We start from the raw sequence: 12,749 nt of genomic DNA, 5'->3' as shown, positions 1-12,749 counted from the left end.
TGTTAATGTGGATTAACACATGATGTTAATGTGGATTAACACATGATGTTAATGTGGATTAACACATGATGTTAAGATGGATTAACACATGATGTTAATGTGGATTAACACATGATGTTAATGTGGATTAACACATGTTAATGTGGATTAACACATGATGTTAAGGTGGATTAACACATGTTAAGGTGGATTAACACATGTTAAGGTGGATTAACACATGTTAAGGTGGATTAACACATGTTAAGTTGGATTAACACATGATGTTAAGGTGGATTAACACATGATGTTAAGGTGGATTAACACATGATGTTAAGGTGGATTAACACATGATGTTATGGTGGATTAACACATGATGTTAATGTGGATTAACACATGGTGTTAAGGTGGATTAATTCACGATATTAAGGTGGATTAATTTACCTCATCCATGGGGGTCCATGTAGCTCCACTGGCCAATCAGCTACTGCTACACCCTTTGGGAACCCACAGCACTGCCTCAGAGGAGGTTCCACAAACCGGGCCGACAGGGGGTGGGATCCGACAGCAAGACCTTAACCTGATTGGACTGGGGTGGACCCGAAGAGAACCGAGTCTGTTGAAAAACACCTAGTGGGGACTCTGCCCCTGAGTGAGAGAAACACCTGTCCACATGTCCCTGTTAGGGACTGGACACGTGTCCAGGTAAAGGGGCTGGACTTCCTGTTTGTCCTGTTGTCTGCTGCTCTCACACACCTGAGCTCAGATTATTTTGGGATGTTTGTTGTTTTACAGATCGACTCGTTACTGGTCTCCATGGAAACCAGGAGAAGGTGCAGAACTGTGGGTGGAGAGTGTGAAGGCGCTTCAGTTCGTTTAACAAACCTCCATGTTTGGTGTGTTTGAAGCAGGTATGAGTCACAGATTCATAATTCGACCATTAGAACTGCTGCTGTGGAGGAAAAGGTTCAGGATTTAAAATAAGGAACCAACAGGAAGTCATTTAAAACGTCTCTGAACCTGAATGTGAACAAACTGTTTGGTGGTCAGCTCAGTTTGAGGCGCACGTCTCCCTTTGTGAGGACGTGATGAATTCTGATGAGCTGCACCTGAGTGTCAGGTTTGTTTCAACACTTAAAGTTCATCGTTTCATCTGGTTTCATCTGTTTGAATAAATCCGTTTCTGGTGGCGGGCGACATGCACGCCTCCAGAGAGAGTTTGTTTTCTTTCAGATCAAACCAGGTTTAAATGAATAAAACCTTCATTCCTCTGGTGCTGAGCGGGTTCTGTTCGGTTCTGTTAGTCAGCCATGGTGGAAGGTGATGACTAACTCTCTGACTGTGGAGGGTCGACCTGATTTCATGATGAAGGACCTGAAACCCACCAGATGATTTCATTATTTTAGCTGTTTGTGAGGTATTTCCTCTCGTGCTTCAGCTGATGACATCATGTCTGCAGGTGAAGAAGATAAAAATCTTCAGAAAGTTCAGAGAAAATAACTTTTCCATCAGATGAAACAGACGAGCTGGAGAACGGAGGCAGAGATAATGAAGTCTCCCTCAGAAAACTTCAGCTGCAGCCTGAAGACCTGAGCTCTGATCCTTCCTGGTCTTTGAGCTGCCTGGTTTCCCTCGGTCCTGGTCCCTCCAAGTCTACACTCAGCTGCAGGTAAACGGGGCTCAAATCAGACTTTTTAAAGACAGTCTGTCAAAAATGCAATTTCTCTTAAATCAGACCCAGGTCCTGGATCGGATCCATCTGTGAAGGATTGACAAAGACCTCAATCTGAACTCTGGTCCAACTGAGTCCAGATTTCCTGAGCAGACGGTGTGCTGCATGACGAGGCCTCCGGGCTGCAGTCGGGTCAGAGGCTGATGGAGTCAGGAAAAGAAAAGCAGCTAAAACATCTGAAGGTCTGCTTAATCCTGAGTATATGTTTAATCCTGAGTATAAGGTGTTTAATTCTGAGTATAAGATGGTTAATCCTGAGTATAAGACATTTAATCCTGAGTATAAGGTGTTTAATTCTGAGTATATGTTTAATCCTGAGTATATGTGTAATTCTGAGTATATGTTTAATCCTGAGTATAAAATGTTTAATCCTGAGTATAATATGTTTAATCCTGACTATAAAATGTTTAATCCGGAGTATAAGATGTTTAATCCTGAGTATAATATGTTTAATCCCGAGTATAATATGTTTAATCCTGAGTATAAAATGGTTAATCCTGAGTATAAGATGTTTAATCCTGAGCATAATATGTTTAATCCTGAGTATAGACTGGTTAATCCTGAGTATAAGAAGCTAAATCCAAGTATAAGATGTTTAATCCTGAGTATAAGATATTTAATCCTGAGTGTAAGATATTTAATCCTGAGTATAAGATATTTAATCCTGAGTGTAAGATATTTAATCCTGAGTATAAGATATTTAATCCTGAGTGTAAGATATTTAATCCTGAGTATAAGATATTTAATCCTGAGTGTAAGATATTTAATCCTGAGTATAAGATGTTTAATCCTGAGTGTAAGATATTTAATCCTGAGTATAAGATGTTTAATACTGAGTAAAATATGTTTAATTCTGAGTATATGTTTAATACTGAGTATAAAAAGTTTAGTCTCGAGTATAAGAAGTTTAATCCTGAGTATAAAATGTTTAATCCTGTTAATCTTTTAGCTCCATCTGCTGTAAACAGCTTCTTCATCTTCAGACAGATCGTGCTGTGAGACAGAAACTCTTATTTTGTAAATTATAATTTTATTAATGTGATCAGACTCAGGTTCTGGATCAGACTGAGGGTCAGACTCAGGTTCTGGATCAGACTCAGGTTCTGGATCAGACTCAGGTTCTGGATCAGACTNATGTTTAATCCTGAGTATAATATGTTTAATCCTGACTATAAAATGTTTAATCCGGAGTATAAGATGTTTAATCCTGAGTATAATATGTTTAATCCCGAGTATAATATGTTTAATCCTGAGTATAAAATGGTTAATCCTGAGTATAAGATGTTTAATCCTGAGCATAATATGTTTAATCCTGAGTATAGACTGGTTAATCCTGAGTATAAGAAGCTAAATCCAAGTATAAGATGTTTAATCCTGAGTATAAGATATTTAATCCTGAGTGTAAGATATTTAATCCTGAGTATAAGATNGATCAGACTCAGGTTCTGGATCAGACTGAGGGTCAGACTCAGGTTCTGGATCAGACTCAGGTTCTGGATCAGACTCAGGTTCTGGATCAGACTGAGGGTCAGACTCAGGTTCTGGATCAGACTCAGGTTCTGGATCAGACTGAGGGTCAGACTCAGGTTCTGGATCAGACTCAGGTTCTGGATCAGACTCAGGTTCTGGATCAGACTGAGGTTCTGGATCAGACTCTGGATGTTGGACTTTAATCAGAACAGGAAGTGATCCAGGACCTGGACGACTGATATTTTGCAGATTATTTCGGCTGTAAACAGGTTTAAAATAAAAAGGGGAGTTTGCCTTGTCTTTTATTTTGAAGCTGATGTAATTGTGGCACTTTATTTTGAAAGGACCAAGAGAAAGAAGTTCCTCTGGGGTATCAAAGGCATGTTTTGGGTGCAGTGAAGGCCAGGTGTGACACTTGAAGTGAATTCAGAGCTGAAGGTTGTTCTGAAAGAGAAGAATCGGCCCTGAGAGCTTTTTAAAAGCACAGCTGATGACTCACTGCAGCGTTTCTTCACCGCCACACAAAAACAACATTCTGAACATTTTCCCGTGAAAGGAAGCGTTCGCAGTGACGCCGCCCTCTGAGGAGTCAAGGACTTCCTGTCAGAAAGAAACTCTTCGTCAGTCTGCGTCTCTCAGAACTTTTTATTTCCATGCATAGTTTGGACACGAGTGTAGTGGAGCTGAACAGAAACCAAAGCTCAGAGAAAGGAAATAAAATGTTGACATTCGTTGTGATTTTCTCCGTTACAAAAGAAAACAGGATGAAATCTAATAAAAACACTTTGAGTGAAGTTCAGATGTTTCAGGAAGTCCTTCGAGGAGCGCTGAGGAAACAAAAGTGCTGCGTAACGTAAGTACAAAGAGGAGCTCCGAACAAAAACATTCACAAGGTCCTCAGTGTGGGACTTAATGACATCACTTCCTGTCTGACCAACCCGCTGGACAGGAAACAAGCCCAGTCCAGGAGCAGGTCCAGATTTACAGCAGCAGGTTGGCTGTAGCACATGAAGACAAATTTTTATGAAAGTTTTATAAACTTTTCTAAATTAACTTCTTTCTGTTGTTTCATTAAACCAGTTTAAAGTTCTATAAAGTCAGGTTGTAGTTCTTCTTCTGACCACCAGATGTCACTAAAGCCCACAGATCAGACCTTTAATCGATCTCCTAATGGAAAAAGAGAAAGGCTCTTTTTCTTTTTGCCAACAGCTCAGAACCAAAGTTATTTACAGGACGCTTTCGGCTCGGGTTCTGCTGAAGGTCACGACTCAACTTAGTGCCGACAAAAACTCTAAAACCCAAATGAGAAGAGAGAAAAACAAAACCAGCTAAATCCTGAGAGAAATTGAAAAAAGAAAAGACATGAATGTGATAAAGGTCACATTATCAGTCTTTTTCAGTTAAAAAGAGGCTGATGCTCACTGGGCGGAGCCAAACTGTTCATCAGCCAATCAGACTGCTTCTCTGACGGCGTGTTCCAAACATCAGGGCCGGCCCCCCCACAGCGAGTGCTCAGACCTCCTTTTGTTTTTGCATCATCAGTGGAAAATAGAAAGTATTTTTACAGTTTTTAGCTAACACTGTTCTGCTGCATGAACGCTAACGCTAATGCTAACGCTAACGCCTCTGCTGTGCCTTCATTACCCAGAAAATCATTCATATAAAAACAAACGTGAACGGCCCGGAAACTAAAGTCTGAAAAGTTTTTGTCGTCTACCTGCAACAAACGCGGCGCTAACAAAATGCTAATAAATTCAGCGTGATCCCAGCGGTTACCTCGAGACGGAACAGTCACACTTCAACACATCACACTCCTCCCAACAGTACGAAAAAGATACAAACCAAAAATACAAACAGTCTCAGACAGGCAGGTAGTTTGTGTTGACGTGAAATCAGTGAGGACTCAAAGATAAATATTTCCCTCAGGAGGGAACAAGAGCATCCTTCAGTCGTTAGTAACATGACGACAGACCGGAGTCAGTGTGGGAGCAGGCCCACGGTCCTCAGAGGGGCGTGGCCTTAAAGTGTCCATCACAGCCGAGGCGGAGGAAACTGTTTAACGTCCCGCCATCAACGCCGAGGACGTCCGTCCCAGCTTAGTGTGCCACAGACAGATACCCGTCCCAGGAATCACCTGCCGCCAGGTGTAACAGTCAGAGGGTGTGGCCCCGCCCCCTGCAGGAGGGCCAGAAGGCTTCACTTCACGTGCTCGGCGCTGTGGGAGGAGCAGTAGTACTTCTTGTGGGCGATGAAGGTGGACAGGCTGCTGAACTTGATGTTGCACAGCCGACAGAAGCGGGAGTTCCCGTTCTGGACCGTGGAGACCGGGGGGGTCTTAGGGCCCGAGGGGGGGGCGGGCGGGGCGCTGTGCTCTGCCAGCTGAGTGGACGCCACCTTCAGAGCATCAGGTGACACGGTCAGGGAGGGGGCGTGGGGAGGGGAGACGGGCAGAGGGGAGGCAGCTAAAGGGGAGTCCCCACCGAGGGAGGGGCTGCCGTTCAGCAGGGGGGAGGCGGGGGACGCCCCCCTGCTTCTGGCCTGACCGTTCAGGCTGTCTTTGTGGACTCTGGAGCCCTGCCGGGCCTGGCTGGTGGGGGTGGGTCCATCTCTGGGACTGAGGCTGGGGCTGGACCTGCCCGCCGGAGGGGGGGTCTCCAGGGGGGGCTGGATGGTCACAAGCAGACCATGAGTGGTCTTGAAGTGCTCCATCAGGTCACAGGTCAGGGTCCTGTTGGGACAGTATGGGCAGACCACCTGGGAGGAACCGGCCCCCTTGGCTCCGGCTCCGGCTGCGGGGGTGGCTGCGAGGGCGGGGGACGTGGCTCCAGAGGCGGGTAAAGCTGAGGAGTGGGGGCTGGACGAGGCCCCCCGGGTCTGGGCGGCCCACTCGGCAGGCAGAGCTTTGGCCTCGACGGGGTGCAGGAGGTCCAGGGGCTCCTGCTGGGGCCGGCTCTTGGGGGAGGTGGAGGCGGACCTGTGGAGGCGGTGCAGCTGCTCCAGACTGCGGGGCTGCAGGGTGGGGGGCTGCAGGCTGGTGGGCTGCAGGCTGGTGGCGGGGCAGTAGTAGGTCTTGTGGGCCAGGTAGTTCTCGATGCTGTTGAAGCTGATGCTGCACGCCGTGCACTTGTGGTAGTCGCTCAAAGGCAGGGCTGGCAGGATGCCGCCCTGACGGGGGGTCTCCCTCAGGCGGGGTCTCTTGCTCAGGTCGATGGGGCCGTCTCTCTCGGGGCTGGAGCTGCCGGCGCCCCCAGGAGACACTTCCTGTTTGACCACCAGGCCCAGCACGGAGGGAGACGGAGCGGCGGCGGCAGCTGAGGCGGCAGCGGCGTTAGCCAGCGCCTCGCTCCGGGCCATGTGGATCTCGTACATCTTCTTCCTCTTGCGGGTGCGGATGGGCTGAGGAAGGAAGGCGGTGGCGGCGGGGGTCTTGGCGTGTCCGGAGCGCTGGTTGGACGGGTCGTGGCGCGAGGCGCAGTAGAACCGTTTGTGCACTGTGTAGTTCTCATGCCGGCTGAAGCGGATGTTGCAGGCCTCGCAGAAGGTTTTGTTGGGGTCTTCTTCCTGGTCCTCTGCAGAACCGCTAACAGGACTCGGGCTGCCTTCGCTCGTTCTTCCTCCCCCTCCTCCTCCCCCCTCCCCTTCAGAGGAGGAGGAGACCCCCTCTCTGCCTGCAGACGACGTTTCGCTCTTCATCTCCACCTGCCTCGTGGTGTCTGCCGCCCCGCTGCCTGCAGGAGGCTCTGAGTCGGTTGGGGAGGCGGAAGCCGCTCGGCTTGAGGCCCCCACCTGAGGAGAGGATCCAGGTGGTCCGCTGGGAGGCGTGGGTCCAGACCCGGAGCTGGGGCCGTCCCCCTGATGCCTGCTGGAGCAGTAGAGCCTCTTGTGTGCGTAGTAGTTGTTGATGTTGTTGAAGGTGATGTCGCACTCGAAGCAGGTGGCTCCTTTGGGAGGCGGAGCCGCCGTGGTGGTCCCCGCAGGTGGTCCGGACGGGAAGAAGGCAGCCGGGTTGTTCTGGACAACAGTCTGACCGTGCTTCAGCCGGCTGTGGACCATCTCTGACATCTTGGCCAGGATCTCGGAGGCCTGCGGCAGGATGGCAGCCTCAGGGCTGAACATGTACTGAGGCAGAAACAGAGCCCCCCCTGGGACCATCGGAGCAGGACTGGAGCCTGGAGTGGGACTGGTGGGTTCTGCCTTGACTGTGGGGTGGACTGGACTCTGTGGAGAAGCTGAGGTCTGGCAGGAGGACAAGACCACTGCTTCTTGTTTGGTCTCTGGTGGACCCTCATCAGGATTCTGGTCTCCATGGTCTCTCAGCTCCACCTGATGGTCCTCTGTCTCAGACTCAGGTTCCTCCTTGATCTTCAGGTCCAGATCAGGAGAACTGTAGTGTGGAGGCGTGGCTGACCCTCCATTAAGGTCTGGACTGGAGGACTCTGGTTTGAGGACAGAGACCGGGAGCTCCTGGTCTTGCGGGGACAGCTGTGGCTGGTCCGTGGAGTGGGGGGTACTCTGGCGAGGGGCAGGGCTTCGCTCAGTCGGGACTCTGACTTCCAGGTGAGTTCGGACGTGCTGCTGCAGCTGGGAAGGGGAGTCAGAGTTGTGTCCACAGACCTGACACTTGAGGACCACCCCGGAGTCTCCTGGACTCAGACCTGGAGGAGACAGGACGAGTTACAGGGTTCCTACAGTTTAAAGCAAGTTAAATTTAAGACTTTCAAAGACTTTTTAATGCAAAGTGAATTTAAATTTAAGACTTTTAAAGACCCCTATGATGAATACGATGGACGGACTTAGTGTTCCCTCGCCTGGACGTGGGTCACCGAGGCCCCACTGTGGAGCCAGGTCTGGAGGTGGGGCACGTTGGAGAGCGCCTGGTGGCCAGGCTTTCACCCATGGAGTCCAGTCGGGCACAGCCCAAAGAGGAGACGTGGGTCCCCCTTCCCATGGGCTCACCACCTGTGGGAGGGGCTGTAGGGGTCAGGTACAATGTGTGTTGGGCAGTGGTTGAGGGCGGGGACCTTGGCAGTCTGATCCTCGGCTACAGAAGCTGCTCTAGAGACGTGGAATGTCACCTCTCTGGTGGGGGGAGGAGCCTGAGCTGGTGTGTGAGGTTGAGGGGTTCAGACTAGATATAGTTGGACTCACCTCGACACACCGCTCTGGCTCTGGAACCAGTCTCCTCCAGAGGGGTTGGACACTCTTCCACTCTGGAGTTGTCCATGCTGAGAGGCACCGAGCAGGAGTGGGCGTACTTACTGCCCCCCATCTCTGTGCCTGTATGTTGGGGTTCACCCCGGTGAACGAGAGGGTAGCCTCCCTCGTGTGTGGGGACAAGTCCTGACTGTTGTTTGTGCCTATGAGCCTAACAGAAGCTCAGATTACCCACCCTTTCTGGAGTCCTTGGAGGGGGTGCTGGAGAGTGCTCCTAGTGGGGACTTCCTTGTTCTGCTGGGGGACCTCAATGCTCACGTGGGTAATGACAGTGAGACCTGGAGAGGCTTGGTTGGGAGGAACCCTCCCTGATCTGAACCCGAGTGGTGTTTTGTTGTTGGACTTCTGTGCTCATCATGGATTGTCCATAACGAACACCATGTTCAAACATAAAGCCTGAAACATACTCGCTCCGACGCGACCAGTCGACGTGCGGTCACGTGGTTGTTCAGCAGTCGTTTTCTCACAGACTATTCATAGCTCCAGAGACACCCCGCTTCAAGCTCCTGGAAAACACCCTTGGCTGCAGTTCAATGACCGACTTTGTTGTTGTTTCATCTGATCTGCAGCTGCATGTTTTGGACACTTGGGTGAAGAGAGGGGCGGAGCTGTCAACTGACCACTACCTGGTGGTGAGTTGGCTCTGTTGGTGGGGGACATTAAGTCCGAGTGGGCCATGTTCCATGCCTCCATTGTCGAGGTGGCTCACCTGAGCTGTGGCCGTAAGGTTGTCGGTGCCTGTCATGGCGGCAACCCTCGAATCCGTTGGTGGACACCGGTGGTGAGGGATGCTGTCAGACTGAAGGAGGAGTCCTGTCAGGTCTTTTTGACCTGTGGGACTCCAGAAGCAGCAGATAGGTATCGACAGTCCAAGCAGATTGCAGCTCGGGTGGTCGCTGAGGCAAAAACTCAGGTGTGGGAGGAGTTCAGAGAGGCCATGGAAAAAGATTTCAGTACGTCTTTGAGACAATTCTGGTCCACCATCTGGCGTCTCAGCGGGGGGGAAAGCAGTTCACCACCAACACTGTTTATGGTGGGGATGGTGCACTGCTGACCTCAACTCAGGACGTTGTGGGTCAGTGGGCGGAATACTACGAAGACCTCCTCAGATGTTCCCAGCAGACCCTCACTATACGTTTGGGTCTGCCAGGTGTGACCAGCATCCTCCCCCACCAATGGAGCCAACTCAGCACCAGGTAGTGGTCAGTTGACAGCTCCGCCCCTCTCTTCACCTGAGTGTCCAAAACATGCAGCTGCAGATCAGATGAACCAACAACAGTCGATCATTGAGCTGTAGTCTAGGGTGTCCTGGTGCCAACAGCACATCTGGACACCCTTATGTTTGAACATGGTGTTCGTTATGAACAATCCATGACGAGGACAGAAGTCCAACAACAAAACACCCCTTGGGTTCAGATCGGGGGTACGTTCATCCCAACCACACCTGTCCAGGTCTCACTGTCATTACCCACGTGAACGGTGAAGTCCCCTTTAGGAGCGCTCTCCAGCACCCCCTCCAAGGACTCCAGAAAGGGTGGTAATCTGAGCTTCTGTTAGGCTCATAGGCACAAACAACAGTCAGGACTTGTCCCCACACACGAGGGAGGCTACCCTCTCGTTCACCGGGGTGAACCCCAACATACAGGCACAGAGATGGGGGACAATAAGTACGCCCACTCCTGCTCGGTGCCTCTCAGCATGGACAACTCCAGAGTGGAAGAGTGTCCAACCCCTCTGGAGGAGACTGGTTCCAGAACCAGAGCGGTGTGTCGAGTTGAGTCCAACTATATCTAGTCTGAACCTCTCAACCTCACACACCAGCTCAGGCTCCTCCCCCACCAGAGAGGTGACATTCCACGTCTCTAGAGCCAGCTTCTGTAGACCAGGATCAGACCGCCAAGGTCCCCACCCTCAACCACTGCCCAACACACATTGTACCTGACCCCTACGGCCCCTCCCACAGGTGGTGAGCCTATGGGAAGGAGGACCCACGTCTCCTCTTTGGGCTGTGCCCGACCGGGCTCCATGGGTGAAAGCCTGGCCACCAGGCGCTCTCCAACGTGCCCCACCTCCAGACCTGGCTCCAGAGTGGGGCCCCGGTGACCCACGTCTGGGCGAGGGAACACTGAATCCATTGATTGTGTTCATCATAGGGGTCTTTGGGCTGCACTTTGTCTGACCCCTCACCTAGGACCTGTTTACCTTGGGTGACCCTACTGGGGGCATGAAGCCCCCAACAACATAGCTCCTAGGATCATTGGGACACTCAAACCTCTCCACCATGATAAGGTGGCAGCACAAGCCTGAAAATTTGACTCAAAATTAGAGGAAAAAATTCTGCTATTAGAGTAAGAAAACTTTACTTGGTAAGATTCTTGAAGTCAAATCAATTATTTCAAGAATCTTTTCAAGTAAAATTTTCTTACTCCACTGGCTGAATTTTTTTCCACTTAATTTGAGTCAAATTTTCAGRCTAACAAGATAAATAATCTTAGAAGTTCTGGAAACAAGATTATTAATCTTACACATTCTGTTCTTGTTTCAGACTCAAAACAAGATCAAAAAGACTTTTTGGCTGATATAAGATTTTAAAAGTTGGCTAGATGGACACTGTTTTGCAATTAAGTGCCTTTTACATCAAAATTTGTAAGAAAAGTTAATGCATTTTTGGAAAGACAACATTAATAACATATTACAAAATAAATTTCACACTGCTCAGATGAACAGTTGTTGAGATATTTGCATGTGAAGCAACAGGAAGTGATGTCAAACAGGAATATTTGCAGGTGAATGTTTAAAATAATAATTCTTACCAATTATTTGAATATTTGAGACGAATTACAGTCATCCTATGTACAATGTGTTAGCATTTTTAAGACTTCTGAAAGGTTGATTTAAGACCTTTTAAGGCTAATTAAGGCCTTAATTTTGGATCGATGAATTCAATGCCTTTTAAAACTTTTTAAGGCTCTGCAGGAACCCTGAGTTAGAGCCACTTCAGAACCCTGGTGCCGGTCCAGGTGGGGGGCGGGGCTTACCTGTGGACAGGGGCAGCTTGGGAAGGCCTGGACCTGGAGAGTAGACCTCGCTGCGGGACCCGGGCTGGCACACCATGTGGCTGGTGACCAGGTGGCTGTAGAGGATGTCCCTGGTGGTGGACACGAAGCCGCAGCCGTGGCAGACCCCGGTCAGGGTGTCCGTGTGGACCTTCAGGTGGCGCTCACAGTTTGCCTTGGTGGTGAAGGCCGACAGGCAGATGAGACAGACGAACGGACGCTCACCTGGAGACAGGACACAAACAGGAAGTTAAAATCTGACGCCCAGAACCTCCTCAGGTCTGGACCTGGACTCGGCTCTCACCGCTGTGGGTGCGCATGTGGATCTCCAGGGAGCTGGCACTGGGGCAGCTCTTGTTGCACTGCGGGAAGGGGCACACGCGCTCGTTGGGGTACGAGTCTTTGGGCTTGTCCTGCAGCGGAGACGAGGCCGCCGCCGGCTGCTTCTGACGGCTGGCGCAGTAATACATGAGGTGGGCCTGCAGGTTCCTCTCACTGCGGTACCAGATCCCACAGTCCTTACACGGGAAGATGTCCTCTGAGAGACAGCAGGACAAGCAGGAGCGTCAACAACAACAACAACAACAACAACAACAACAACGTTACGTAACGTTCCAACTAATCAGGGATCCCTTTAATGAAATCCACAGTGATGAAATGTTGTAGTTGTACTGTTTGTTTTAAAAAGTAACAAGTTTTAATAAGTTATATTGAACGTAACAGAAGCTAACAGAAACATTACAAATATACAGTTTTCTTACACTCCAAAGGAGTGGGCAGAAGTATATTTATATTAGCTCGCCTTTTCTCCTGCAACCTTATTCCATCACTTCTTATTTCTCAAGAAAATTATTAATTTATTAAAAATGAATTCCTCCAACAACACTGTCACCTGCCATTCCTTTTTAATTTAAAACATTTTAATTTGTGACAGTTTTCCTTCAGGATTAAACTGTTTAATTTAAAAGTTTGTCCTTGAAACCTGTTGTTTATGTTGAAAAGGAAGAAGCGATATTGTATTTTACAACACAGCTGAACATTTTCATTATTTAAGAGCAGATCAGATCGAATCGAACTGAATCAAATCGTGATTAATCGATTCAGAAAATTATGAATCGAAATCAAATGGATCTAGAGAATTGGCCATGAGACCCAGCCTGAGTTTTTAACCAACAAAGTGAGGACATGTCCTGATGCATCTCAGTAATCCAGGTAAAAAATCAAAGGAAAAAAAATTGTATAGGTCCTCTGGACGGGTTCTTCTTTAATTAATCGATTCAGAAAATTATGAATCGAAATCA

At 49.0% G+C, this 12,749-nt stretch overlaps 1 protein-coding gene and 1 long non-coding RNA gene across 2 annotated transcripts in view; one reads left to right on the top strand and one right to left on the bottom strand.

Moving 5' to 3' along the window:
• Nucleotides 1–1,234: 1,234 nt before the first annotated feature.
• LOC106533730 (uncharacterized) lies at nt 1,235–2,091 on the top strand. Its single transcript, XR_001312273.1, has 3 exons — nt 1,235–1,393; nt 1,489–1,645; nt 1,712–2,091. It is a non-coding gene; the product is annotated as an uncharacterized LOC106533730 (long non-coding RNA).
• A 1,712-nt stretch (nt 2,092–3,803) lies between these two features.
• Nucleotides 3,804–12,749, bottom strand: part of LOC106533732 (zinc finger protein ZFPM1) — a gene marked incomplete at its 5' end in the record, with an annotated part of 16,043 nt that continues 7,097 nt past the window's right edge. The window contains 3 exon segments of the mRNA XM_014030157.1: nt 3,804–7,833; nt 11,431–11,673; nt 11,753–11,986. Coding sequence (XP_013885611.1) covers nt 5,375–7,833; nt 11,431–11,673; nt 11,753–11,986 — 2,936 coding nt within the window.

The sequence above is a fragment of the Austrofundulus limnaeus genome, unplaced genomic scaffold (genome assembly GCF_001266775.1).
Source record: "Austrofundulus limnaeus strain Quisiro unplaced genomic scaffold, Austrofundulus_limnaeus-1.0 Scaffold1009, whole genome shotgun sequence".
NCBI classification, from domain to species: Eukaryota; Metazoa; Chordata; class Actinopteri; order Cyprinodontiformes; family Rivulidae; genus Austrofundulus; species Austrofundulus limnaeus.
The sequence above is the reverse complement of the archived record's forward strand: the minus strand, read 5'-3'. Positions and strand labels throughout refer to the sequence as shown.